Here is a 27,379-nt window from a genome sequence, read left to right as displayed (position 1 = left end):
GAGCAGAAAGGGGACTGGGATCATCCAGCAGTGACAGAACGCAGCGACACTGAGCCTGCTCGGGGGAAACTTTGTGTTAGAGCAATGGCGTATTTTAAGGGAAAACTTGTGGGAATCGAGTGAGGAGTGTTGGTGTTCAATCAGGATTTGAGTGTGCTGGTAGGGGTGTCGGGGGGGAAATGCAGGAATAGTTTCCTGCCAAAGCCAACCTTTAGGTTCTTTATGAGGCACGTTTGCATGAGAAGCTTGCACACTTACTATCTGCTCTAAAAACTGTGTAAAACTGGTCTACACCTTCAAACTTACTGACTTAAAGCCCAGAATAACTGCAGGCAGTAGAATCGATTCATCCTGCCCAGTACCTTTGATACTGGTCCATCTTGCTTTTTGTCGCGAACGTGTTAGACAGTGTTCAGGAGCAGGCCCCATCCTTGCCCCTGTTACATGTGGAAACACGGGGGCGGACACGCATTGTGGCCCGGAGCCACTGCCATTTGCGAACTCCCTCCTGCGAACCCGTTGGATAGAATGCTGAGCAGGAGCTGAAAAGATTCCTGGTCTGGCCACCAGTTGCCTTCACAAGGCCGGGCTGTTGGTGCATCTCTACCTGAATGATTAAAAATGCATCTTATTCCTAGACTGACCTGCTCAGCACCCGCTTCCAGCCCTTGGAGCTCGTCGTACCCGCGCTGGCTGAACCAAAGAGCACTTTTGTATAAAATTTCTTTCTACCAGGAAGTTTTTTATGGTTATGATCGAGTCGTACCGTATCCTTTCTTTGATGAGCAGATGAAGCACTTTTATTCTTTCAATATAGAGCGTGTTTTGTCCTTTCCCCTCAGCCCTCCCCAGTTGATCGGTGCCCGGAGGTGGGGGCACAGACCGGGGCAGACGACTGAGCAGGGGTTTCTCTCCTCTCCTGGCTACCACAGCCGAGCGCTGCATTAGCTCCTCTGGCCACAGCCACGCTCCGGAGTGGCTGATTGCTAATTACCCACCCCACTTCCCCAAACCTTTTCAGCCTCCCTTCTTCCCAGGGTATTTCCCCATTTCATAAAAATGTCTTCACGGCTTATGTTAATTATCCACTTGTATAAATGACTTAATAAGAGACAGAATAACAAAGAGCGCCCTGTTTCGGATAGGAGGTGTCTAGACTGAGGCTAAAGGATAGGACTTTTTGTGTTCGGGGGTAGCCAGAGCCCACCGGATCCCGGGCGGGGGCTGTACCGGGGCCCGCCGCAATCCGCCGGGGCCGGGGGCGGCTCTGGCCGGCTCTGCCCGGCAGGTGGTGCCGCCGAGCCGGCCCCGGCCCCGGGAATAAAGTCGGGAGAAAGAAGCGGAGAAATGTGACCGAGATGGGGCAGTTGGTAGAGGGAGGAAGCGGATAGGGAAGAGAGAGAGAGAGAGAGAAAGGGGGGGAAAAAAGAACAAAGAAAACGCCATCCAGAAGGCGGCTGCACTTCTTGGGCTGCGGGGACAAACTTGCGGGGCTGCTGGAGCAGCAGACGGCTTTGTCTAAAAGGGCTTGGAAAAGCACCACCTAATCCTGCTGCTCCCCTCCCATGCTGAAGGGAAGGAGGGATCCTGGGAGCCGGAGAGGGGGAACCGCTGGGGACTGCGGCTGCCGGGGGGGTGCCCGAGTTCCCCCGCCGAGCGCTCCGCGCTGGAGCTGGGCGTGGGAGCCCGCAGCCCCGGGGGGGTCCGGGCGGCCCCTGCCCTCCCTGCCCCGCACCTCGGGGGTTACTGAGCGGTTTGTGAGCCAACAGCAAAACTAGCGAGGTTTCAAAGTGAAATTCCGGAGGAAATTTAAAGAGCATCCGGATCCGGAGAAAGAGAGAAAGAAAGAGGAAGGGAGAAATAAATCAAAACGTGGAGAGAATCCCCGGCAGCTGAAGAAAGGACGGGAGAGAAAGAAGCTGACGCCCGGCAGAGATGGGGTGAGACTGGCAGTTTATTATTCTTGAATTGCTTTTATTATTCATGGCCGCTGAGCTATTTTTAAGGTAATGGCAAAAGAAATGAAGGTTTTAAATTGCATTTTTTTTTCCACGTTGCAAGCTTTAAAGTTTAGATTTGCCGTTTATTTTATGGGTTAGAAAGTAGCTAATTGCAAATCTCTGCAACTTCTTTAAATAAAGTCGTATGTGAGGGAAGCCTCTAGTGATCTATATGTTGTATGAAATCCAAACTGGGAGGCTGGGTAGGAGGATTTGAACTGGGTTGTGTTCACAAACTTTTCCAGAAGTTAGAAATTAGGGATTTTGTTTGGCTGTTACGACTTTGGCATTCAGTAAAATGGATGCTGTTTGCATTTCTAAATGGATAAATAGCTGATTGAAAATCCGTGATGACTTAGTTTATGATCCCCCTCAGGTTTTCCAAGAGTGAAATAATGCTGCATGGATGTGGCAGTGGATTTTGGCATGGAAATAGGAGCTTAGTCTGGTATTTAATTTATGCCCTAGTTATAAGTCTCAATCGTTGTAACTTTAAGGACCTGACGTGTTGTTGTGAGTTTCTTGTGCAATAAACTCTTCGTGGCTGTTTGAAAGCACAGTGGATCTGTAGGAAGCCTGTCTGATCAACTCCCTCCAAACGTGTGGGTTGGCAATGCAAGAGAAATAAATAACATTCTTAGGGGCTTGTTTTCCTTTTGCTAATGTTCCTCTTGGGCTATCTAGATAAAATGAACAGTCAAACACAGATTCAAGAGGCAGAAGAGGCAAAGAATCCAAAGCAACAGCAGTGTGAATCTGGCATAGGTCCTTTGAAGTTGGCAGAGTATTTGCTGATCCAGGTTAAATGAGAAAATGTCCCTATTTTCCTGTCACTTTTCCTGTGCTCCACAAAGTTACTGTAAAACTTCTAGAACCGCCAGGAAGGGTTTAAGAAGCAGGTAGCTTGGGACTGCGAGTCAGTAGACTGTGAGACTAGTGCTTTATTCTCCAGGGCTAGTAGACTAATCCCTGTTGGACCTACCACAGGTCCCCCCAGCAGCTCTGTGGTTTCTTTAGAGGGCCACCATCTCCCGTGGAAAATGCTGAGATTGCGTCACCGTCTCAGTCTGCTTGGATTTCACTGTATAATTACAGGGGTGTAGTAGCAGAACTATTGTTAAGCCAGAGATGACGTTTCCACCCAAAATTCCTCGTTTCCACTTAACTCCAAGATAAAGTGTCTTTTTGATTGTAAGTTGATCACATGGGGATATTGAGTACCTTTCAGCAGCATTTAGGTTACTCTGGATACGAAAGACATTAAAAGCACATCACCTCTTACATCACATTCTGGAAGATGATTTTAGTGAACTTATTTTTAAAGCAGGGATTCTGGTCTGACTCCTCCATATTAGATTTTTTTGTACCATCATGTTCTGGTTTTCGTGGATAAATTCTCTTGGATTCTTGTAACCGCTGCGCCGCAGGTATTAATGCATTGGCACTTCCTCTCTGAAGAGGACAGTTGTAAATAACACTTGATCCTTGAGGGAAGTGAATTTAGTTAGGTCCTAGCTGAGTCTTCAGTGGACACCCAGTCCCCTTTCTCTGACTCTCTGCGGATAGCATTGTCAAATACAAATACAGGTAGACGCAACTTCTCAGCTTCTAATGTGAGCAGTGTAGGGTTTACCTGCTTGTCACATATATCAAGCAAATTAATTCACCCGCTCTTATCTATACTGTCATCCCACTGACCTCTGCTAAACAGGCAATTTGAACTGGCCTTGCCGGAGGGGCGGCCGCTTGTGCTTTGCTTTTGGAGCTCTGGCGAGGGCAGGTCGAAAATAGCAGCAGATCTTAGGGACTTGTTCTAGCGAAGCTGAGCAGGCATCCGTGCCTGAAGTACTACGGGTCCTGTAGCTTATAACGAAGATGCAGAGGCAGAATGTGTTGGAGGCATGGAGCATTTTGAAATGTGCATGTGTCTCAGCTTCTCTGGTTCTAATTATTACTGGACATATTTTCTGGAATGTATAAAGAATTACTTAGCTGCAGTCTGGCTCTGCTGGGTTTTTTTAACTTTAATTGCTGTACAGACTTCCAGCAACGGTTTGTGTGCCTCAAAAGAAAGGGCTGCTGAAGCTTAGTAGCAGAAGTAACAGTTGTCCCAGGAAGGTGAATGCACAGATTGTGTTGTAGACACCCAGTAGCACAGTGTTCAGCAGCCAAGACGCTCTGTAGATGGAGACTGGCTTCCAAAAAGAAAAAAAAAAATATCTCTCAGCTGTGTTGTGTCTTTAAATGCCCTTGATCCCCTTTCTCTGTGCCTGACCTTGCATACTTGTCGCTGTTGCCCACGCTGATCCAACAGGAGCATATTCAGCCAGGATTCCTTTGCTGCCCTTTATCTGCAGACAGGCTGTGAGGCAGCTGCTTTTCATTCCTGTGCTAAGCCCCGCTGGGTAATCTCTTGGGAGCTGGGGGAGGCAGAAGGGAAAGCAGCCCCCAGCCAGCTCCCATCGCTGGAGCTGCTCTCCTCCACAGTCCCTTTGTGGCTGTAGGGTAGAAGGCTGGCCTCCGTCAATCCCACCTGGACACAAGCAGCATCTATGCATTTTCCCCAAGGTGACGTTATGCAGCACGGAATGAAAGCAAAGCTGCAGCTCAGAGAGCTTGAAAACCTGCCTGGTGGTTAGAACAAAGGGCTGGGAATCAGTCCTCCCAAACTTTGTTCCCAAAGCAGTTCTGCAGTTCAGTGTCCTGGGGGCTTGTGCCCAAATTGTGGGTAGGCAATATCAAAGCGCCCTCTCCGCGCCTATTTAGGGCGAAGCAGAGAGTCCGTAGGCTCTGGAGGGAGTTACACCCAGTCCCTGGCTCAGAGAAAGGGTTAGGCTTTGGGGAGAAATGCAAAAGGAAAGAGATGAGGTTTGACTCATTAACCCACACTTCTTCCCCAAACAGCGCTGACATACAGTCAGCAGCTATTCAAGCTGCTGAGGGAAGATAAAAGGAAACAAAGACAGACAGCAGTGGAGGAGGAGATTGGTTCTCATGCCCTCTCTGTGCTCCAGTTCTGCCTTTTGAAATACTGGGCTCTGTCTGTCTGAAACACATTTCCCCCCCTCTGCCCTCTCCAGCCCCCTCCCTCAAATTATCCCGGACCGTGCTGCTTTTTGGGTTTCTCACACCCGAGTGCTCGGGCTGGTGACCCCAGAGAAGGGAGAGCCCTGACGCAGCCGGCACGGCTGCCCAGCTGACTCAGCGTGGCGGTGGGCCGGGCGCCAGAGCTCAGACACATATCTCTCGTGCTCACATGCTCTCACGTACCCCTCTCTGCTCTGCACAAGCTGCCCTGCGAACACCCATCCAGGAAACCAGACCTTGCGGAGAGAAAGGACTTTTGGGAAGATGGCAGTGAGAACGGAGAAATCCTTACCTCCTGCCGTGGCTGGCAATGGGCCTTCTAGCAGACGAGGATCTCGTTTTGGGGGAGCTTGCTCATTGTGGCTGTGCATTGATCTCAGCCACAGGGCACAGCGCAAAAATACGCTCCTAGGTCTCTGCTCAGAAGGTATCCTGCTACTGTCAGCAGGAACATCGCACCCCCAAAGCCCTTCCCTGCCCTTGTGGCTGAGTACTGCTGTGCCTGTGGTCCACAGAAACAAACGGTTCTGCTGATCTGGTACTTTGTGATTTCTTGCAATGCATTTTTGGTTTGGTTTTTAGATGAAGGGGGACCGCAGACTGCCCAGATGCAGAGCAAGGTTTTTAAAGTGATTATCCTCTCTGCGTCCAAGTGCAGAGAGGCTCCTTTCTCTGACAAGTAAATGAATATCCCTGCAAAGAGAAGCTGCAGTGAGCGAGAGGAGGTGCGGGCTGGAGAACGGCACATGGACCTCCAAGAGATGCCCTTGAGTGAACCCCATCCAGGAGCACCAAGGCAGATGCAGTTAATGAGGACCGAGCTCAGCCTCCCCAGGACATTCCAGCTGCTGCCTTAAGCGGCTAAAAGACTTTATTCTAAACCTCAGACCTATTCACTGTTTGTGAATAGGAGTGCTTTGAACTTGGACTCACCCACCAAATGTCTCTTAAAGCTCTATACTTGTGTCTAGGTTTGAATTCTGCTCTTTTGTCACACACCTCACTTTGGAACTGAAAACAGGACAGAACCATTAGTATAAATTTGGGGAATGGTGACTAAAAGCTTCCTTCTCCACAGCAAACATAAGGTTTCTTCTCTCTGGTCATGCAGCAAAGGGTGGGGGCAGGTGAGGAGAATGCGATAAGTAATTCAGTTAACTAAATGGGCATGTCACAGGCAGGCAGACAGGATTGTGAGGCGAGAATTACTGAGAACAAAAAAAATAAAGAGGATCTCAGTGGGAAAAATCTTCCAGATTGCACAGAAAATCAGAGAAGAACAAGGACAAAGCAGAAGTCAAATGCAGCTGTGCAGTCAGGAAGAGACCCCTCCCCACAGCCGATGTAGAAGCTGTTGAGCAAAGGCATCGCTGGATGCAATAAAAGATCTAAAGCAAACAATCAAAACCTGAATTCTTTCTCTCCCTCTTTCCCTTTCGAAGAGGTCTGGCAGGAGGGCTGCGTTTTAGCACTTGCCCTTAGGTTTCAAGAGAGAGGGAGCCTGTAATTGTCAAAAAGGATTTTTTCCCAAAGGGGTGCTATTTGTATTGGAAGTACCCTGAGAAAGCAAAAGCAATAAAATAAAGTTTCTCTGAGCAGCCTGTGGGGTGTAGGGACCCCAACAAGCGGCTGAAGTTGGGGTAGGGTGAAGAGATAAGAGAGCGAGCATGCAGCGAAATGCTGGAGCTGCCACCGTGCTATTGAAATTCAGTCATAGAAATGTTTTGCTGAACGCGGCTTTCAAAGGTTGTCTGTGCCTTCCTTTAACCTGGGCCGTTCCTTAAAACGGGAAACGTTTCTTTAGAGGCTTGTATGCTCTAACCTTGCGGCTGGAGGATGCAGTGGGGAATGTGCCCTGGACTCCTGTAGCTTAAACCAAAAATGTCGTCACCTTTTTACTTCTTTTCTGCTATTAGACTCGTCTGCAGACTTGAGAGTATTTTTCTGGTGAGGATTAGAGAGAGGACTCTGTGAAATCCCCCTGTTATAGACATACCTGGGAGAGGGATTAAAGGTGTCTTGCTCGAAGTGTAGGTAGATGTGGTGGTGAACCCTCTGTGGGAGATGAGCTGAGCTCCCAGCAGCCTGGTGTCAGCAGCTCTGTATCGGCATGGACGGTGTTTTACTGCGGCATGGTGGGCCCGTGGTGCTGTGATGCCTGTGTACGTACCAATCCATACGATCCCACGCATTGCAGGTGGGTCACGGGATGATTCTGGTGCTGTCTCCTAAACGAGAGATGCTGCAGCCCCTCTTTGGAGAGGCCTCTCTGGGAGGTGGCTCATCTCCCGTTCTGTTGCGTTCTCTCTGTAGCAGTACCGGATTATTTTAGAAGATCCTGCTTAAGAAGAGGCCCACGTGCCTGTAAAGAGGAGGGTAGAGCCCACATCCAGGCAGGACACTCAAGGACAGTCCATGCATCCAGTGACATATGTGTTCAGATTACACAGAATAGAGGGTGCCGCTCTGGTTTTAATCTTCCCCAGACTTTGGCACCTTTTATGCCCATTCTTCCCCTGCTAGGTAAAACGTGGCACTGGTGCGAGGAACCGAATTGATGCCATCTGTACCTCCTTGGCACAGGGCAGTGCTTGCAGGGCGGGCTTCTCCGCCAGGGTCTTGGCAGTGCCTCAGTGTGTCCTAACCTGACAAGGTCCCTTTGGCCTGCTCAGTCCATTGCTACTCTGCTGAGACCATAAGCTAAGAGGACAAGTAATGATTTGCTCTCCTGGCAATAGTGAAATAAGCAGCTATTCATTAAGAAATCAATTTGGATGCTGTAGAGAGGGGAATAATATAAGAACCAAGGTGGAAATTAGACCAGCATGCAGTTTTACGTGGAGTTTTAATGACCACTGAGTCAGAGACTCCAGTCAGTGAGCAAATCGGAAATGATTGATCTGTACCCTATATTCACGTGTCCTCCCCAAACACCCCATGACCTTCTTCCAGCTTCTCTGTAAGGAGAAGCCGCAAGAGGAGGCATTTGGGTCTTTACTCAGGCAGTGTCCTGGAGCCAGGTGCTTTGCTGATGTGAAGGACACGTCAGGAAACAGCTAGATCAGTTAGACCACCTATTGGTTTAATTTTTGGCTGCTTGGCTTTGCCTGGTGCAGCGTTAGGGGACGTTCATGGGGGACAGGTCATTTTTAAGCTATCAGCAGGACATGGGATATTGAATTTTGCCCTTCTCCCCCTGGGCTGGGAACAAATGCTGGCAGCAGTGGGACCTGGATCCTTTCCAGTTGCCATCAGGCACTTGCTGAACATGTCTGTGTCTCAGCCAGATCTTTGTCCTTTCAGTCATTTGCTTTGGTTTTTCTTAATTATCTGCAAGGGACAGCCCTGGGGGGATGTAAGTGGTTTTATTTACACATGCCCTTTTCACTGCTATGTCTGTATTGTTATGGGGACTTCCAGCTGGGAGCAGGAAAAGAAGTGTCAGCATTTAGGGATGTGTGGTGTATCCAGCATATACACTTAAAAGACAGGGGAGAAGAGGGCTGTGGCGGGAGAGAGAACACGACGGTTTGAATCCTAGGCACTTTCAGGACTATTTTTAAATGCTTTGTAGTGTTTTTGGAAACAAGAGGTCAGCGGCTTGGCCAGAAGCAAGCTGAATGCAGACGGGTGCTCCTTGGACACAACTCCGCTCATGCACATCAGATGTGGCTTTCAGCACCTGTGCTTCTCCTGCTCTGAGCTCCCCGCCGCATACGCGGTGTCCCGCAGGCCTGCCGGTGTCCCCTGTGTCCCCACCTTGCTAATCCGCTCCGCCGTGTCAAACCCTGCCGTGGTTCTTTGCAGCTAAAGGAATTGCAGGAAGGGTGAGGTAGAGCCATATTCCATTTAGTGAGCCATTTGTGACTTCTTAGAGGTGTGCCCCAAGATTTGCAGACTTTCTTGCTTTTCTTCTCTCGTGGTTTGCATTGCTGCCTACACTTTGTCTGTTTTTTGTTGTGCTCCACCACATAGACTCTAGGAGAGCTTTTGTTTTCTAGCGTTTGCTTCAACCTTGTCAGACAAGTGAGCGAGTGCTGAAAGGCAGGTTTCCAGGCTAGCCAGTATCCTCAACAATTAAATTCTTGTACTAGCTGGATACAATTTGTATTATTTGATGGATTTAAAACAAACAAACAATTTTTTCCGCTGCAGAAGCACTGCAAAAGGAGCATGAACATCTCTGCCCAGTTCCCAAGCGGAGCACAAAGTTCTCCTGAGCATTACCTGCAAAGCTTAAGCAACCGCTTTCTAGAAAGCCCTGTCCCCGTGCCAGGCTGGCACTATACTCGGGTAGTTGTGAGAAGGCTATAACGTGCTGGTCTCCCAAAGCAATCCCCAGTCACCGTTAGTAGGGACATGCGCGTTGGCAGCAATGGTTCCTGTTTGCAGTGAGGAAAGGGGAAATGCGAAAGATAATTTCAGGAGATTCTGCATATTTTGTTTCTTGGCACCAGGCAGGCAGGTGAAGTTGCTGACAAGCCCTGCCGCTGTTGGTGCCGGCTCGCGATCTGTTGGAAGCAAAGCACATCTGGTGTAACTGGCAGCAGGCCTGTTCGGAGAGTCTGCGAGGCTTTCGCGTTTGTAACTGGAAGGGATAGACCTCTCGCAGACAGCGTGAAGTTGTGTTGCTCCGGGGAAGACCGTCAGGCACGAACAAACATATGAGGAGTGTCGAGACAGTGGTGATTATGTAAAGGCACAAAAAGTAGAGCACCCTTCCCCATCAACGCCATCAGTGGTGCATATTTCAGTGCACCTGAGACCGGGAAAAGAGCATGCGTGCCCATGGACTGAGCGCTGGGCGAGAGAGCAGCCCAGCCAGCCTCGTGGGAGTGGAAAAAGCATAAGCTAACTAACCCCTATGAAGATGGGCTTTTCACCTCTCTCACAGGCTTTCCAGTGGCATTTTATTTTCCACTCCTGGTGCTCGGAAGGAAAGTAGTGCTGGCTTTTGTGGTTAGTGACACTAATTACAGGATAGTTGACATCCGGGTGGCCTCCTGAGCCTCTCCTGTCTTGCAGTGACCAGTAGGAAGGGATTGGGGTTTCCCAGGTATTAAGACTCCTTAGCTGACCTGCTTGGAGGCAGCCCTAGCAGAGAGGCTGGGAGATCTGGGCTCTCTGCCCCTTCAACAGGCATCCTTCATCATGCAAATTCACTTTCTTACCTTTTTGCTCTCTTTTTGAGAGCAGTCAATCACCCAGTTTCAGTTGATATAGGGGAGAGCAGGGTGGGGACCATAGGAGAGACTAATTTACAAAGCAAATTAATAGCACAGCTGTCTTGTGTGTCATGGGGAGACAGCACGGGGCAGCCGCGGGGGTTCCTCGCTGCGGGGGTCTGGGATGGTGCCCGCCTCCGTGGAGCGGAGGGCAGGGAGTGCATGAGGTGGGTGCTGCAACCCTGTCCCAGAGGAGGGTTATCTCCAGGAATGTCGGAGAGCCCCGTCAGGCATGTGGCAGGGGGCTGTTCGAAACATGGCTTGGTCCGAAACCTGCTGCAGTCAGCAGGATGGTTTCCATTGACCTCACTGACGAATAGCGAGCACAGGAATAGCTGCTGTGCGCGTGAGGGGTGATCTCTGAGGAGGGTTTTCCGTCATGCAGCCAGCATCACGTGTGTGTGACTGGAAACGCTAGAGCCTTCCAGGCTCCTCTGTGGCCCTCTCCCAACAGCCAGCGCCTGCTGCCAGAGGGATTTACTCCAGTTACACAGCTCACCCAATTATCTCCCATGACAGGGAAGAAAACTTGTTCAGTGATGAGAAATCATTACAAATTACAAGCTTTGTGAGTTTGGGATGAACGAAGCCCCTAAACGCTGCCTGGTTGAACGCTCTGTCTGTGCTCTGTGTGATAAATAACAGCTGACTTTTCCATCGCTAGGAAATGAATCACTGTGGAGGCAAAACCAAAAAGGAGCCTCAGTCCAGCTAGGAGACCTGAGGAACAAGCTGTTGGAGGAGAGACGCGTACTAACTCCACTGGCCTGTAGTCTGTCTTACCCTTCTTACTAACAAATGTCAACAACTAGGTAATGTCCTTCCTCTGTTCTTTCTGACTCTAGCCCAGCACTCGGGGGTTAAGGTGCAGAAACATTACTTTTCCCCTACTCTGTAGATGCTGTGTCTGGAAGGATAAGTCACAATCCATGAAAAATTTAGTATCTGTTAGTGGAGCCTGGAAAATTTGTCTCACTCCAAAAACAGACAGTGACTGAATAAAACCAGACAGAGAGGATGCGGACAGGGAGCTGGTTTAGACCCTCATGCGGTCACAAGTGATCCGTATCGGGGCTATAACCTGGGAAGAGGGCTTGGAACTGGGAGGTAGCAGGGAGTACTTTATTTCCTTCCTAAGTTTCGGTGATGGGTTCAGAAAGCACCAAGTACATTTGTCTTTGGATTGATGGGAAGGCCTGCTCATAGCAGCTGTGAGGGCTTGCAATGGGGAGGACATATAAATACCTGGATTTTGGGAGCTCGCTCGTGGCAGGACTGTGACTGTACCTCATTCGCAGCTGTCCTGGAGGTCTGGGATGTTTACAATCACATCAGATTTCTCTAGGTTTGGGTAAGGAGTGTGGTAATAGCTGCTGCCTTGGGTTTTAACCAAAGTCAAACGGAGATCCTAAGCCCTGATGCACCTGGACTCTTGTGTCATGGAAACATTCCTTCCTGCCTACTGAAACGCTCAAGTTACATCCTGGTGCCTGAGATTCCACTCCTTATTTCAGCTCAGATACTACAGGTTACAAAATCCAAGCAGCGCTTGGTTAGGTGCTTTCTTGCAGCAGCTGCACATTGTGTGGCAAAGTGTTTCCTTTAATTCATTGTTAAGTGACTTGCTTTTAATCCTGTGGTGTGACCTCTCACTGCAGGATGCGCTTCCCAAGCGTGAGTCAAGAGAGGAAGAGCTGTGCTGAGGGGAAGGTGCTTTTTGTGCTCACATCCCAAACACATCCTCCATCCATCCATTTCCCTAGAGCTCCAGCTCCGAGATATCCTATGAAGTACAAATAATACAGCAGCCAGAGAAATCGTATACCTGGTGAAGTCACCATGAACTGACCATTAAGGTGCTGAGGGATGGTAAAAGGAAGCTTCAAGTCAGGCTAAAAATAATATAACCCCTAATGACTAGCCTAACTCTGCCACACGGGCTGTGTTGTGTAGGGCCACCCAGTATGCCCTAAGCAGGAGATTGTGGTGTCCTGCTTGTGCTTCTGCTTGCAAATTGCATGCCCATCCTTGGGTGAACATGCATGTAAGATCTACTAACCTGAGGGCATAGTCTGTTATTGCTGGAATGACAGTTTCAAGCTGTGGTCTTTGAAATGTCTGAAGACTGCAGAGGAGGACGGAGAAGCTCTAGAGGAAGGTAAAAACGTCTACCTGTAGTTAAACACCCTTGGTAGCTTTGCTATGGTAGCTTTGTTATTGTGCCAAGGGTATTTTCGTCGACCAAGGTCACTAGTGTGCAGTGAAAGCTGCTGTCTTCATGCTGCCTGGATGGTGGGCAAATAGGCATAAAGAGCCATGGGCTTTTACTTTGCAGGGGCATCAGCCAGTGGTCCCCCAGCTTCTAAAGTGGGCTTTAGAAGAGTGCCAAGGATGCGAAGGGCTCCTGTGGAGAGCACAGAGAAGCCCAGAGGTCTTGGAAAAGTGACTCACAGGAACGATGGAGAACTTGGTTCATGACTCCCCTAGTAACAGGGGACAGCAGATGATGCCAGCCCCGGCAGTGGGGAGCTACTTCTCCCTGCACAGAGGCTGGGTGAAGGGCTGCTGGTTGAGAGATGCTGAGTCCTTGGGTGCCGCACTGCTTAGCACCTCACGTCTCAAATCCCCGGAGAGAGGGCAAATAGCAGAAGTGCTGCTGGCGATGCATAATGCAACATAAGTACCAGGAAGCCAATGCACTTCCCGTGCTGCTGGGCTTCCCCTCTCCCCTGACAGCTCTGTTCGTTTCTCTTGCAGGGAGCAGCCAATCTTCAGCACCAGGGCCCATGTTTTCCAGATCGACCCTGCCACCAAACGGAACTGGATCCCTGCCAGCAAGCACGCTTTGACCGTCTCCTATTTCTACGATGCCACACGCAATGTGTATCGGATCATCAGTGTGGGGGGCACCAAGGTAAGGGGGCATTTGCCGACAGCATCGCACAGATTGACAGCGGGTTTTTCTCCAGACAGAGTTTGTTCTGGTGTTAATTTTTTTTGGTATCGAGTTGGTCAGTTCTCAGCATGGGCACTCTGGCATCTTCACTGCAGGGAGTGGAAGGTAAAACGCTGCCTCTGTGCTCAAGTGTATTTAGTGTTAGGCACTGGAATCCGTGCTGGTAAAAAATGTGCCCTAGAGTCTGGTGTTGTGCCTCCCCGCCCCGCTCTCTTCTCACCCCCTGCCCCCACCGAGCATGCAAAACACAAGCTTCTTCTGAGAGCCTTTATCCTGTGCTAAAACCAACCCCTGTAAATGTAATGAAGCTACAGACAGAGGTTGGGGGAGTCTCAGAGGTAGTCCATTCAGTCACTTCCACAAAACACAGCTCTCCCTAAACTGTTCTTGATAGGCATTTTCCTGACTTGTTCTTGAAGACCTCCAATAGCAGGGATTCAGCAGTCTTCCCAGGAAACTTATTTTGCTGCTGCCCTACCCAGCAGAGAGTGTTTTGTAATAGCTAGTCCTGACTGTTCTTTAAACCTTTTTTTTTTTTTTTTCTTACTTGCTATGAAAATGGAGAACATCAGAAAGTTGTTAAATCCCCTGAGACACGCTGTCTCTTGTTGTCTTTTCCAGCAATGGAGGAAGCTGATGATACCGAGGCTTTTTTCTTTCCTTTTTCAGTAGACAAGCTGATTGAGATTTGTTCATGTCACGTAGCCAGACTAGAAAGACTTTTGGTCACCAAAAACCTGAACTGTTGTCTTATAGATTAAAAGCCAGAGCTTTCTACCCCTAGTTCCTAGAGTACGCAGGGATTATAGTGATCAATCCCACACCGCTACCCCAGGGCAGCAGGCTGGAGTTTTCTCTGACTCTCGTTGTTGCCCCTCTCTGCAGGCAATCATCAACAGCACTATTACCCCCAACATGACCTTCACAAAGACGTCCCAGAAGTTCGGACAATGGGCAGACAGCCGAGCCAACACCGTGTATGGCCTGGGCTTTGCTTCGGAGCAACATCTCTCCCAGGTAACACTGCAGGTGCTGGCAGAAACCTGAATCAGCCCCTGGAGAAAAGACTTGAGGAACCCAATATAATGCTGTTCCCACTGCGCTAAAATCTAATGCAAGATGCAAAGATGCTAGGAGGAGCTTTAAAGTAATATTTGCAATGTGTTTTGAGCATCACAAATTGAATTAGGACTTCGGGCTCAGTTTCTGTCACTGCTGTTTAGCTAACCCCACAGCCCGGAGTGCCAGGATCGTGGGTAGTGGCATGAAGGGGCTATTCCCTGAATTTTATTGCTAGTTTAAGATACATTAAAAAGCATGTTGAATGAAGTTGCAAAGGGAGGAATAACTCAGGCATCAAGTCTAGTTTGTTCCACATTTTGGCGTAGCACTGGAGTGACTTTTGCACTCCCCTCTAGTTTGCAGAGAAGTTCCAGGAAGTGAAAGAAGCAGCCCGTTTGGCGAGGGAGAAGTCCCAAGATAAAACAGAGCTGACCAATCCTGCCCTGAATATCACATCTCACCAGGTAATGCTTGGAAAGGGATGTGGGTGAAGCTCACTGAAGAGCAGTGACAGCTAGGGAAAAGGGTCACTGTGCTGCTCTCCTCCAGTAACTTTCATCCCTTTTCCCGTGAGGGCTTTCTCTTCTTGCCAGACACTGAGGTTGGAGCTCACAAAATCACATTTTGATGACACCTGTGGCCCTGAGGTCACTCTACTGAAACACATGAAGTAGATGAACTAATTAGTGCTTAAGTGGAGCTCCTGGGAAGGTTCACACTCCTCCCTCTTTGCCAGTTAAGCTATCAAAACCATTGGATGTCTTATAAAGCCATGCTGGAGGAACGGGGTTTTTCTGTTGTGGTGGTTAGTTTGGTGGGTTTGGTTTTGTGTGTTTTGTTTGTGTTTTGGTGTTTTTCTTTAGAGATGCTGGCTCTCCCTGGGCTCAGTGTGACAGTAACAGGCAAGCAGCATGCAGGAGTGCATGTCGCCTGGCTGAAGATCATAAGAAGAAAGACACATGGCATTTCCAACCATTTTCCTTCCTCTTGTGGTGCTGCAGGGGGTTCTTCTCCAAGGGTCTCTGATAGGTGATGGTGCTGTCCGTGGAAGTCCATGGAACAATAAAGTGATTTCTTAGAGCTGGCAACTGATGAGTCCTGGCCAGACTTCTATTTCCGTCAAATTTCCACTGTGGAAGAGAAGCCATGCTGTGAGAGTAGAAATCACATCCTCCCCTTGGGAACTCTTCCCGAAGGTAGAATTGCATGCGTGACAGCCAGTCATTCAGTTTTCTTTCCCCCGGAGAGACCAAGGAGCACATAGAGGAACAGGAAGTTATTGGAAGCGGTCAGCATGGATTTACCAAGGGCAAATCATGCCTGACCAATCTGATAGCTTTCTATGATGTTATAACGGGTTGGCTGGATGAGGGGAGAGCCGTAGATGTCATCTACCTTGACCTTAGCAAGGCTTTTGACACTGTCTCCCATAACATCCTCATTAGGAAGCTGAGGAAGTATGGGCTAGACGAGGTGACAGTGAGGTGGATCGAGAGCTGGCTGAGTGACAGAACCCAGAGGGTTGTGATCAGCGGCACAGAGTCCAGTTGGAGGCCTGTAACGAGTGGTGTCCCTCAGGGGTCAATACTTGGACCAATTTTGTTCAATATATTCATTAATGACCTAGATGAGGGGACAGAGTGTATCCTCAGCAAGTTTGCTGATGATACCAAGCTGGGAGGGGTGGCCGACACTCCGGAGGGCCGTGCTGCCATCCAGCGTGACCTGGACAGGCTGGAGAGCTGGGCAGAGAAGAACCTAATGAGGTTCAACAAAAGCAAGTGTAGGGTCCTGCACCTGGGAAGGAAGAATGCCAAACACCAGTATAGGTTAGGGGCGGACATGCTGGGAAGCAGCTCTGAGGAGAAGGACCTGGGGGTCCTGGTAGACAGCAAATTATCCATGAGCCAGCAGTGTGCCCTTGTCGCCAAGAAGGCCAATGGCATCCTGGGCTGCATAGGGAAGACTGTGGCCAGTAGGTCGAGGGAGGTCATTCTCCCCCTCTACTCTGCACTGGTGAGGCCACAACTGGAGTACTGTGTCCAGTTCTGGGCTCCCCAGTTCAAGAGGGACAGGGAACTACTGGAGCGAGTCCAGCGTAGGGCAACCAAGATGATTGTGGGACTGGAGCACCTCCCTTATGAGGAAAGGCTGAAAGAGCTGGGACTCTTTAGCCTGGAGAAGAGAAGGTTGAGGGGGGACCTGATTAATGTTTACAAGTACCTAAAGGGTGGGTTTAAGGAGGACGGAGCCAGGCTCTTTTCAATGGTTCCCAGCGACAGGACAAGGGGCAATGGGCACAAGCTAGAACATAGGAAGTTCCGTTCAAATACACGGAAAAACTTCTTTACAGTGAGGGTGACAGAGCACTGGAACAGGCTGCCCAGGCAGGTGGTGGAGTCCCCTTCTCTGGAGATTTTCAAGACCCGCCTGGATGCAGCCCTGAGGGATGTGCTTTAGGCAATCCTGCTCTAGCAGGGGAGTTGGACTAGATGATCTCTAGAGGTCCCTTCCAACTCTGAAGATTCCGTGATTCCGTGATTCCGTGAAATCAGAAAACTTAAGCCCGTCACAGATCATTCTCGCGTGCATTGCACTTGCAATTGTATCCTTTCTCCCTGTACAGCTAAACCAACTCCAACAGCAGTGGGATGGAGGGGAGAGGATAAGCTGTGGAAAACTCCACCTGCTTTTTCCTATGGTGAAGCTGTTGAGTGCTGATGGTGAAGTTGCCCTCCCAAATAGTTCACTCCAGAGGTGACTGCGTTTCCCAGAGCTCCTGGCAGTAGGAGAGATGTAGGATGGAGGGCACTGCGTTCTCTGGGTTGAGTACAGATGGAGTGGCAGCAGAGGAGGAGGAGGGAGTGTGAACAGTACCTTGGCCTGCAGGGAAAAGAGGGGGAGGTGGAGGCGGTGGCTCTGCAGAGACTGGAAATGTCGTGTGGGGTGCAAAAATGGGGAAAAATCTGCCTAGCTTTTGGCTCCTGCTAACTCTAAGCCCCATCCTAATGGGTGGCAAGTGAAGAAGGGAGTAGAGTAGAGAATTCATAGCAGAACCAAAGTTTTAGGTAAAAGACTGGTCAGTAATAATTGCCCAAGACAGAGATTTGTGGTTAGCTGTACAGTGAGAGTTCCTCTGGCTCCCTCTTATCCTGTTCACACCAGGCAGAACTCATCAGGGACCACAACAGGACACATTCATCTCCCCTGTGCTGCGATGGCAACTTGCAACAGAAGGGATGAGGAGGTCAGAAGGTGAGGGTTAAACACAGATGAGGGAAATGGCTTAAGGCTCTGCTCGTTCTTCTTACCTGACTCAGCAGCACTAAAACTGCCACAATGGGAACCTACGCCCACTCTTCCCATTCAGCCTGCCTCATCTCTTGGTGGGAGAGCTCAGGCACAAGCATGCATGGCCCCTGCCTGCAGCCATCCGGCAACCAGCGTGCCGACACATGCGGTGTCCTCTGCCATGTGGGCATGCAGATCTTATTTCTCTCTTCCCCAGCCTGTACATACATCAGCCCATCATCCCTTCTCCTGCTGCCCCACTGCTGATTCGCAGTCTCTACATTTAGTAGAGCTTCAAACATGAGCTTTATCCTTGAATAATTGATTGTGTTTCTGTTTGCAAGTGAGCAGAGAGCAGATCTGTCTCCTGAAATTAAATCAGGGCTCCCTCGTTTTCTGCATCTGCACTAGTTTACTCAGGCTTCAGATTTTCAGAGCTGGGTAAATCCCAGGATAGCAGCTCTCTTCTGTCGTCTAGTACCTTTTAGGCCAATCCCCAGCCCATTTAGCATCCCTGTCACAGAGTATGTCACTGTGGATAATGTAAACAACAAAACTGTGTGGAGCATCTTCAGCTGTTATCAGTTTCAGTTGGACTCACAGGGGCACAACACACCAGAACAGGAAACTTCTGCCCCTTCCCTGCCTCAGTTTCCCCACCTTTTGTTAAAGGCGAGGCAGGGTGGTGTTTTGCAGGTCTCACTTCTCGGTCACTCTCTGGAAGGCTTCATGAAGCTGGTGTTCAATACATCTCACAGCCCTGCCTGGCTCTATTTATAGATGTCAGCCGACTCCGAAGGCAGGTGGCTGTCCTTGCCACAGGCGTTTGAGGGCTACCTATGAACTCCAGCAGGCTCACCAGCCACCTGGTCTCACAGCCCCCAGCTTAGGATCCCAGAGAGTCTTTTTATAGCTCAGTGTGCCCTGTCAGTGCCAAACTTCTTCCCTGCTGTGAGATCAGACTGTGCAGACAGGGTCTTCTGGAGGGGCCAGAGGATGCAAAGTCTGCTTTGGCTTCTGCATATTCAGCTCTGCTCCGCTGTCTGTTCCCTCCAGCCTGGGAGGACGAATTGTTTCTCTGCCAACTCTGATCTACGCAGGAATATGGAGCCACAGAGAAGGATATACTTTAGTGCAGGGGCTATGAGTATCTTCCCCCACACCTTTGGAAAGCGGGTGCCACAGTCATCTGAGCAGTAGCAGAGTTTCCCTCCCTTGAGCCTGAGAAACACTATCCTAATGGCACCTGGTGTCTTAATTCAAGGTACAGAAGCTGGACTTGTGACTGAACCCAGGTGGCCTGGCAGGTCTGCGTTTAGAGTTTATTAAGTCTTTCCAGTGCTCTGAGAACCAGCAAGAAAATCCTATTAAGAATTCAGCAAAACCCTGAAACGGCCAGCTTGAGCAGCTCAAGTGGTGAGCACAGCCGCGGGATTCGGGTTACGGGCTGTAACATCGCTGGCATTTGTCAGGGGGAAGCTGAGGGCCAGAGAACTCCGTACCTCAAGTTGGGAGGGAGGAATAGCTGGTGCGTGCAAGCTGTGAGCCCACCTGCTCGGGGTGTCTGTGCACTGGGATCGCTGCCCCAGCATGGCATGGAGACAGGGAAAGGGAGGACGTGGCAGCAGGGCAGCTGCTGGCAGAGCGAAGCACTAACCTACTATCCAAGAGAGGTCTCCACATAGCTTCCGAAGTCATCGCTATGCCATGGCTGGTGCTGCTGAGCCACACATGAGGATCTTTGCCACCCCTTGTCATGTAGACAAGTGCAGCACTACCTAAAGAGTTAGGACTGAAAACCAGCGTCTGTCACAGGGAACTCCCGTGAACCCAGGCTGTGAACGAGTTTGCAGAGACATTGTGGCCACATGGCCTGTCTTCACTGCTGTGTGACAACCACCTCTTCCTCATCTCCCAGGTACTTCCCAGCCCCATCATCAGCTCCAATGGGCCAGGAGAAGATAAACTATTCCGGAGCCAAAGCGCTGATGTTGAGATAACAACAGAGAAGGAGCGGCTGAAGAAGATGCTTTCAGAAGGGTGAGGCTGCCATAAGTAAAGCTGCTCCTGACTCCTACACTCCTAGAACTCTGGCAGGATTTGGTGCATGTCGCTGTCATCCCAAATGCTTTTTTGACCTTTAGGTAGCTGAGTAGTGCTCCATGTCCACTGCTGCTCAAACCCTCCCCCATACCAATTTTCCCTCTTCCCAGTAGAAGGTTATTCCAGCTTGGAGGTGAAATCTGCTGTTCAGGCAGCATGGAAAAGAGCATGCTTTGTGCCCGCAGCTGGGATGAGTTGATGCCAGTTATCTACAAATCAGTAGTTTGTGATACCAGAAGATGTTCACACTTTTCCAGCTGGCCCAGGGCTACGTTTGTGTTAATTCCCCTGATGATTCCAGCAAAGTCCCTGCTCCTTCCGGTCTTTGTCTGTTCAAAAGACTCTGGGCTGGATTCTGCCCTGTGGCTCCCGTTGAGCTCCCAGCTGAACACTTAGAATATTTTTAAATCAAAAGCAAGTGTCCTTTGCTACCTTCTCCTGAGTCTGGGGTGGTAGGGTTTTATTCAAAGCAAACTCAGATCTAACAAAGATTTTAAAAATGGATCCACAGTCCCACATTGCAAAGCTCCTTTATAGTAGCTGTATCTCCCCCACCCTCCCCCACCCCGTTAATCTTACAGTGTGGTTTCTGCAGTTTCAGGCAAGCACACATGGCCTCAAAGTCAAATATTATGCAGGGATAAGGGAAAGAGATGCAGATTCAGGGCTGGAAGAAGCATTTAATTTGGGAAGCGATATGAAAGCCAAATAGAAAACTGTGGAGAAGCAGGGAGCTGCTCAGCACTTCCAAGAGCATTATTTCAGTACGTGTTAGCACTGGAGGAAGAAACCTTCATGCTGAGACTCTCGTATGCTCTCCCGAACGCTTCCCCTGTTCTCTCATGCAGTTCGGTGAGTGAGGTCCAGTGGGAGGCCGAGTTCTTCAGCCTCCAGGACAACAACAACAAGCTCGTGGCTGCTCTCCACGAAGCCAACGCCAATGTGGACCAGTGGAAGAAGCAGCTGGCTGCTTATCAGGAGGAGACGGAATCGCTGCGGCAGCGGGTGAGCACAGGAGGGCCCTTGCAGAGCAGGTCAGAGGAAGCCCCGTCCCAGAGCCAGATGGTGCCCTTGACCCCGTTCTCCCATCAGTTTCCATGGGTGTCAGCAGGAGATGGGATGGAAATCCAGGATGCTGCATGAGCCTGGCAGGGAAAACATGTCAAGGAATAAGGCCATGTAACTAGGGAGTGTTCACAAGAGCTCTGGTTTTGTGCAGGGCAAGTGCTGAGTCCCCGTGGATAAAGGGAGGAAACCAGAGCACAAAGTCAAAGAATATGAGCTTCCCTTCAGGTTTTCTGGGGGTAATTTCCAGCTGCCAACCGTACTGAGTAAGGCCTGTGCCCCCCCACCCCGAGCTAGGCATCAGGGCAATCTTCTGGCTGCTGACAGGAAGGATGAGGATTGCTCTATCTGCTATAATTAGCTCTAATCCAAGCTGCAACATGATGAAACCCGGGTGGCGCCGTACAAACAAGCCCTTGTTCAGTTGCAATAATAGGATCTTTTGACCTACGTAACGTCAGAGAAGTCACAGATCAACTGTGTGCATCTGGGCAGAGGAGTGACAGTCACACGGTTGCATTGTTGGGAGGGGGGAACTGCAGAGTACTTGGGGGAAAGGGTTTTAGGACAGTTGGGGTTTGGCTGGGAAAGGACTCTGGAGCCCTGGAGAAGGCAGCATAAAGCCATTTCACTTCGAGATAGCTCATTCAAAAGACAGCAGGGATTTATAGCAATTAACAGCTGTTTCCACTTGATGGCTGTTGTGTGGCCAGTCTGTGCAGCATGCAGCCATCCCCCGGGACTCACTGTGCCCATGGCTAATTCTCCATGCTGGCGTCAGACAGTAAGAGCTGCATGGAACAAATTTTCCCCTCTGCAGTGGGAGCCTACCGTAGGTATAGCAGAGATCTTGGTTGCGCGTATGTATATGTGTGCGTTTGGGGCTGGCTGGCTGGGGCTGCTGTTCCCCTGCCATTGCTCTGTGCGTACGCAGCTCTTCGGTGGCTGTTCTCACAGCTAGGAGCGAGGATTTGGTGAGCCCTGGGTGAAGGCCAACCACTGGGGACTTTGCAGAATCACAGAAGAAATTGTAACTCAGTGAAACTTCTAGATTATTGTCCCTAAATTTGGAGCATTTTGGGACCAGAGCTGGTTGATTCTGGCCGTGACCCCGTGAGCCTGACAGCTCACAACCACTGTTTACGTGGACCCTGGAGGTGGCCCAGTCCAGCCAGTGCTGCCCTGCTGGTGGGAAAGTCTCACTCCGGGGTCCGAGCCCCGTCTATGTGGGGGTGCTCATCACGGGAGCTGCACTTGTAGAGCTCAGTGCAGGCCCTGTGAGAGCTTGGGCCCCAGCAATAGCTGCTGCAGACCTTCTGATGAGCCTTTAAAAATGAATCCTCTTCATGAATAATCTAAGCCACTGGGCTGAATTTTTCAGGAAGGGGGAGTACACTTGGGGAAACCCTTCCTCCCAGCTGTGCTGTGGTTGAGCTGCAGTAACTCCCCTGCCCTCGGCAATCTCTGCCCAGGGATGTGCAGGGAGCTGGATCTAGCCATCACTTCAGGTTTTAGGCTTTTGAGTGCTTGATGTCAGCCAGTTGAGCTTCACTGGAAGTGCAAAACTGCAGGAGAAAGCAGAGACAGAGTCTCTAAACTGGGTTTTGCTGCAATGTGTTTCTGTGTGTGATCTAGGCGGAGCAGGAGGAGAGAATTTTTTTCCTAACAGCCCCAGGGTGTGAGCTGCTATCCTGTTGGAAGCCTGGTTGGGTTTGCAAGGGAGCCAAAACATGACAAAGAATGGCTGTGGGTGATAAGGTGTCAGGACATTCCTGTAGCTCTGAGCGCGCCCTCCCTGTACTTGCTTCCATGTAGGTAGCAGAACTGGAGTCACAGGGGGCTCACGATTCCTCCAGTGAGAACAACAAGGAAGAGCTGAACCAAACCCTGGAGGAGCTGGAACTACTGATCAAGGCTAAAGATGAGGTAATGCCCCACAAAGCAGAGCAAGCCTGAAGCTGGGTGGCCTGTCAATCGCCAACACCCTGTCTGTCATTATGGCTTGAGATCAGACTGCTGCTGTTGCACGCGCTGCCTATGCAAGCCAGGAGCCTCTGTAAGCCAGCGCAGCCCTCTTGGTGGTTTCCCTCTGCGGAGAAGCAAAGCTGAGTGAGAGTAAAGTGCTGGGAGTTTCCCGTGCAAATAGCCTTGAGTGGAGAATCTCAGCCACTGCAGAAATGGCAGGGCTGTGTCTTATCCCTTCCCCTCTCATCCATCTGCAGCTGCATTTAGCCTCCAGTGTAGGAATTGCTTCTCACTTTCACTGCGTTTAAATGAATGATTTAAAGCAGAGTTTTAATTACAGAGGCTGCGAAGGAGGGGAGATGTGGAGAGAATCTCTCCGATTTGCAAATCTGCAAGCTCTCTGGTGGCCGTGCTTCAGCAGGGTGGGTGGGAGACTTAGGGTGGGAGTCACAAAGCAGGGATTGGGGAGGGGAGATGTTTTGGGGTTCCTGATGCTCAGCGAGAAGAGATCTCTTCCCCCACCCCCTCCCCCCGTGCCTACTTAGTCTAGAGGGAAAACGCTGGGGCAAAGGTATGCAGAGGCTTTCACCCAACAGCTGAGCAGAGACGCTGGCCCCAAGAGCCTGGGATCTTGAGCAAGGATGCAGTAGGATGCAGAGATCACTGAATCTTGCTGACACTCAGCTGGTGATCTTGATTAGGGACCAACAGCTTAGAGGGAGGCAGCAGGTTTAGCAGAAGTAGAAGGTTAGAAAGGGAGGTATAAAAATTTTGGAGTCGAGTGTGGTTATGTGATCCTTGCGGTGAGGGACAGGGCCTTGGTTGGGGTACGTGGTGGGAGCTGGCCCCACTGGGACGGGGGATATCTGAAATGATGCTCTTCCTCCTTGTGTTTTAGGAGATTCAGATGCTAAAGAGCCAGAAGTGTAGCCGATGGGAAGCAGAGGGCGAGCGTGAGGAGACACTGCAGAAGCTGCAGGTAAGGATGGCAGATCTGGGACATCCCTGGGAGTAGAGGGATCTGTCCCCATTTCTCCTTTGAGCCAAAGAGTGAATGCCGCAGAGCTGCCACGCCTGTCTCTGCCTCTGGATGATGGGAACAGGTCCTTGTCTATGCCTCTGTCTTATTGCACCCTCCCTGTATCTCTCAGAGATATGACACGGGGCACAATCAGCAGGCAATAGCAAACCCATCCTTCACGTACTCTCCTCTAGCGCTTGCAGTAGCCCCTGACATGGGACTGGAGCAGGACCTGTGGTGTCCTGTGACCCTCCATCTCTTGGAGGTCCTGCTTAGCTTGCTGGATGGCTGGGGACCAGAGCTCTGACTCAGTCTGGCTGGCAGGAGGGATGCAAGCTGCTCTGCACCTCAGGGCAAGGACACAGATGGAAGCACGATCTGTCGTGCAGTCTCTGGGGGCACAGCCTGTCTGTGTTTGCCTCTGAGCTACTGAACGAGGGGATCTGCTGCAGGCCTCACCCCCTTGCACAGGCACTGGCTTTCATGGCAGAATAATATCTCCAAACATCAAATGCCATCAGACCTGGAGATGATTGGCATGTGAGGAGATCTGCATTTCTAGCACCTTTGCAAACCGTGGGTAGATGCCTAGGTTTGGGGAGCGTGTGCTCACATGCGTGTGTGTGCCGGGTGCTGTGGCTCGAGATAGGGAAGTCCCTCGGTGAAAAAACTGTTGGAGACGAGGGCTCCCTGGGTGTGGGAGCCTGGCACTGGGGTGCTAGCAGGGCTGTTTTGTGGCGATAAGGGTGGTTGTCCGTGAGCAGTGTGTATCAGTGCTGGGGCAGCCACCTCACTGCACTTGTGTCCTTCGGCAGGAGCTGGAGGCACGCAACGCAGAGCTGGAGCGACGCCTTCACCTGGCCGAGCAGACGCTGGCAGAGACCCTGGCCGAGAGGGAGAAAATCCAGAATGAGGTCACCAAGGTGGCAGAGATAATGGATGTGAAGATATTTGAGCTCAGTGAGATCCGGCAGGGACTAGCCAAGCTGGTGGAGAGCAACTGAGCAGCAACAGGCTCAGAGGAGACACCTCCGGAGGAGGGGAGCCTGAACTGGGACTGGTCACTGACAGCAATTTCGGTCACAGAACAGCCTCGAGGCCTGTTTGGGCAGGATACGCCAACATACCAGCAGCTGCCTGGACAGTGTGGAGACCAGCCGCAGCCACTTACTGCCCACGGAACACCCAGACAGAGGGCAGAGAGCACCTGAGCTCCTGAATCCTCTGCAGGGAGCATCTACAAGTCACAGCCAGACCTCTCTGGACCCTGCCATGGCTGTGGCACGGTCCAGAGACAGCAGCTGTCCCTGTGCTGCCTTCCCAGCCTCCCTGCTGCCACACTGTGTCTCCAACCTTTTTACAGTTTTCTAGGGGAAGGGGCTCAGCAGCCTTCGTGTTTTTTCAGTAGTTTTTTAGGAAACCACTTGCCTTTTGCAAATAAGCTGCCTGTTTCCCCACCTAGGGAGAGAGGAGAAGTTCTAGCACACCAAGGACAGCAGTTGCTCCCTTTCCTCTTCCCCAGCCCTAACTACATCGTGTCTTTCTAACAGGATCCAGTAACACTGGTCACTGTCAGGAGCTTCCAGAGGTAGCAGAGTCCCCACTGCAGAGAAGGGTGCTTGCCTGCACATATGTCCTTTCCACTGTTCAGTCACATCCTCCAGAGGAAAAAGAACTGCAGGTTTTAAAGCTCTTAATAGTTTAACACAGTGGGATTTAATGACTTCTTAAAACTTTAAGATGAGAAGAGTAGAGGCTTGGTTGGGAAAGGGACGTTTGAGAAATGGGCCATCCCCGAGGGGACGGCCAACAAACTGCTAGATTGGCACCTCTCCTGGCCTCTAAGGGCTGCAGTTAATTGAAATTAAATGGAGCAAGTAGCAGTTGCTCTTGGTTTCTTTTTTCCTTTTTTATTGGGAAACAGTCCACAGAGATGTCCTGCTCCGTGTCAGCCGAGCAGTATTCCTTGTGAAGGGTACGCGTCCCAGCTTGCCACGCTTGGCCAGATCAAATGAGAACAGGAGGCGTTTGGAGCATGCTGGGATCGGTGCCCTGCGGGGCCTGTGGGAAGTTTGTCAGTTATCGTAGATGTTGTCTAGTAATAGGAACTGAGCAAGGCCTGAGGGAGGCACCGCAGAAACCTGGAAAGTTGTGTCCCCCCCATGGCGCCTGCTGTGCCCCCGTAGTTACCTAGGAGCATGCTTAGCCTTGTGCTGAATGACGAAGCAGTGTCTGTGTAGAAGTAGTTAGTAACCTTACAGGAGTGTTGATGGATTTGGATTTCGTTGTTGGTTTTTTGCCCTCTTTGCCGCTATAGATTAGGCAAAGACAGCCGTAATCCTGGGAATGTTTCACAGGTCTGCAGAAACTCCGGTACTTAGCAAGCGCTGGCTGCCAAGTACTGCCCTCTCCGCACCCAGCCGAACCTCGGCAGACCTGTGTAAAGGCAGCGCAGCTCCTCAGGGTCTGCCTCTCCTCTTGCTCACCTGGTGACCACGAGAGGAACCTACAGCTTCCACACACTGCCTGCAAGTCAGGGCAGGATTAGGTCTGGCACCTCTGGAATCTGCTGGAGTGCAGAACTGCTGGTGACTCTGTGCTGGATTGTGTCTAGGCAAAGCCCTTCCCTCTCCCAGGGGTGATGAGGAAACACTGGGATTTCCAGACCTGCGTAGCCAGGGAAGGGCTCTTCTGTTTTGGGGGTGGGGAGTTCTTTTTTTTTTTCTTTCTTTTTTTTTTTTTTTTTTTTTTTTTGCATGAAGTGTTCTCACAACTGTATGGAGCTGGAGCTACTGTAGTAATATTTGTTTCAGGGTATTTAAGAAGGGAAGGAAGTAACTGGGTGGCAAAAATTTCGAGGGACTTGTTTACCACCCCATGCCAGTGTTCATATTTTATTCCTACAGGAGCCGCCTTCTTTTGAAATAGAGATCAGCTCCAAGAAAGGTGTGTTTGGTTTGCATCTCCGTCACTTAATATGGAGGGAGGAGGATGGGATTTGGGACTATGGGAGAAAGTAAATCGAGCAAAAGTTTTATGTTCTCTACTACTACCCTCTTGCACTTCTTCTGTGGCTGCGACCCACGAGGTGGAGCTGGGTTCTGGCAGTGACCGTTTCATAGCCCAGCGTCTTGGCCAGTGCCCATGTTGTGTTGCTCAGTGATGGGGGCTGACCAGAGCCGTGTGTGCCACGCCTGGGTGAGTCATCTCTCCCGAGGGAGGCCACGATCAGACCGTTCCGGAGAATTGAGAGGGAGGACCTGAGTCAAGCTGCTGCACATCCCAGCAGGACTCCCTCTGAGTTGGGGAGAGGCAGACGCAAGCTGCAGCGTGGTGCTTGGCTGAGACAGCAGCTCAGACAGCTTCCCGGAGTACCACGCTTGCCTACGGCTCTCCCAGGACCTGCTCTGACCTGGGTCGAGCAGCAGTATAGTGTGAGACCCAGCTCTTATGCCATTTAAGCCTCTTCTTGTCCCTTATGCATTTTTTAATCCTCAAAGCATAACCTAGCGTCACTGGAGAACTCCACCTAGACCTACCGCAAAGACGGACGACCCATTGACAGTCTAGGTTGAGTGCAAGAAGGTCTACAAGTCATGCAACA

The 27,379-nt window shown here is 50.6% G+C and overlaps 1 protein-coding gene across 3 annotated transcripts; it reads left to right on the top strand.

Annotated features, from left to right (window-relative positions):
* Positions 1-1,338: 1,338 nt before the first annotated feature.
* On the top strand, positions 1,339-26,720 carry HOMER3 (homer scaffold protein 3). 3 transcript variants are annotated; one of them, XM_054181693.1, is made up of 10 exons: positions 1,339-1,940; positions 10,977-11,124; positions 13,070-13,226; positions 14,154-14,285; positions 14,687-14,794; positions 19,540-19,661; positions 20,573-20,729; positions 22,605-22,715; positions 23,653-23,733; positions 24,591-26,720. In XM_054181693.1, the coding sequence occupies exons 2-10, from the start codon at positions 11,111-11,113 to the stop codon at positions 24,777-24,779; spliced, it is 1,071 nt and encodes a 356-aa protein (XP_054037668.1). In that variant the 5' UTR covers positions 1,339-1,940; positions 10,977-11,110; the 3' UTR covers positions 24,780-26,720. The 3 variants fall into 3 exon arrangements, with proteins under 3 accessions (XP_054037668.1, XP_054037669.1, XP_054037671.1); XM_054181694.1 differs by lacking the exon at positions 10,977-11,124; XM_054181696.1 differs by lacking the exon at positions 14,687-14,794.
* The last annotated feature ends 659 nt before the right edge of the window (positions 26,721-27,379 follow it).

This window comes from Rissa tridactyla, chromosome 22 (assembly GCF_028500815.1).
Source record: "Rissa tridactyla isolate bRisTri1 chromosome 22, bRisTri1.patW.cur.20221130, whole genome shotgun sequence".
Lineage (NCBI taxonomy): Eukaryota > Metazoa > Chordata > Aves > Charadriiformes > Laridae > Rissa > Rissa tridactyla.
The sequence above is the reverse complement of the archived record's forward strand: the minus strand, read 5'-3'. Positions and strand labels throughout refer to the sequence as shown.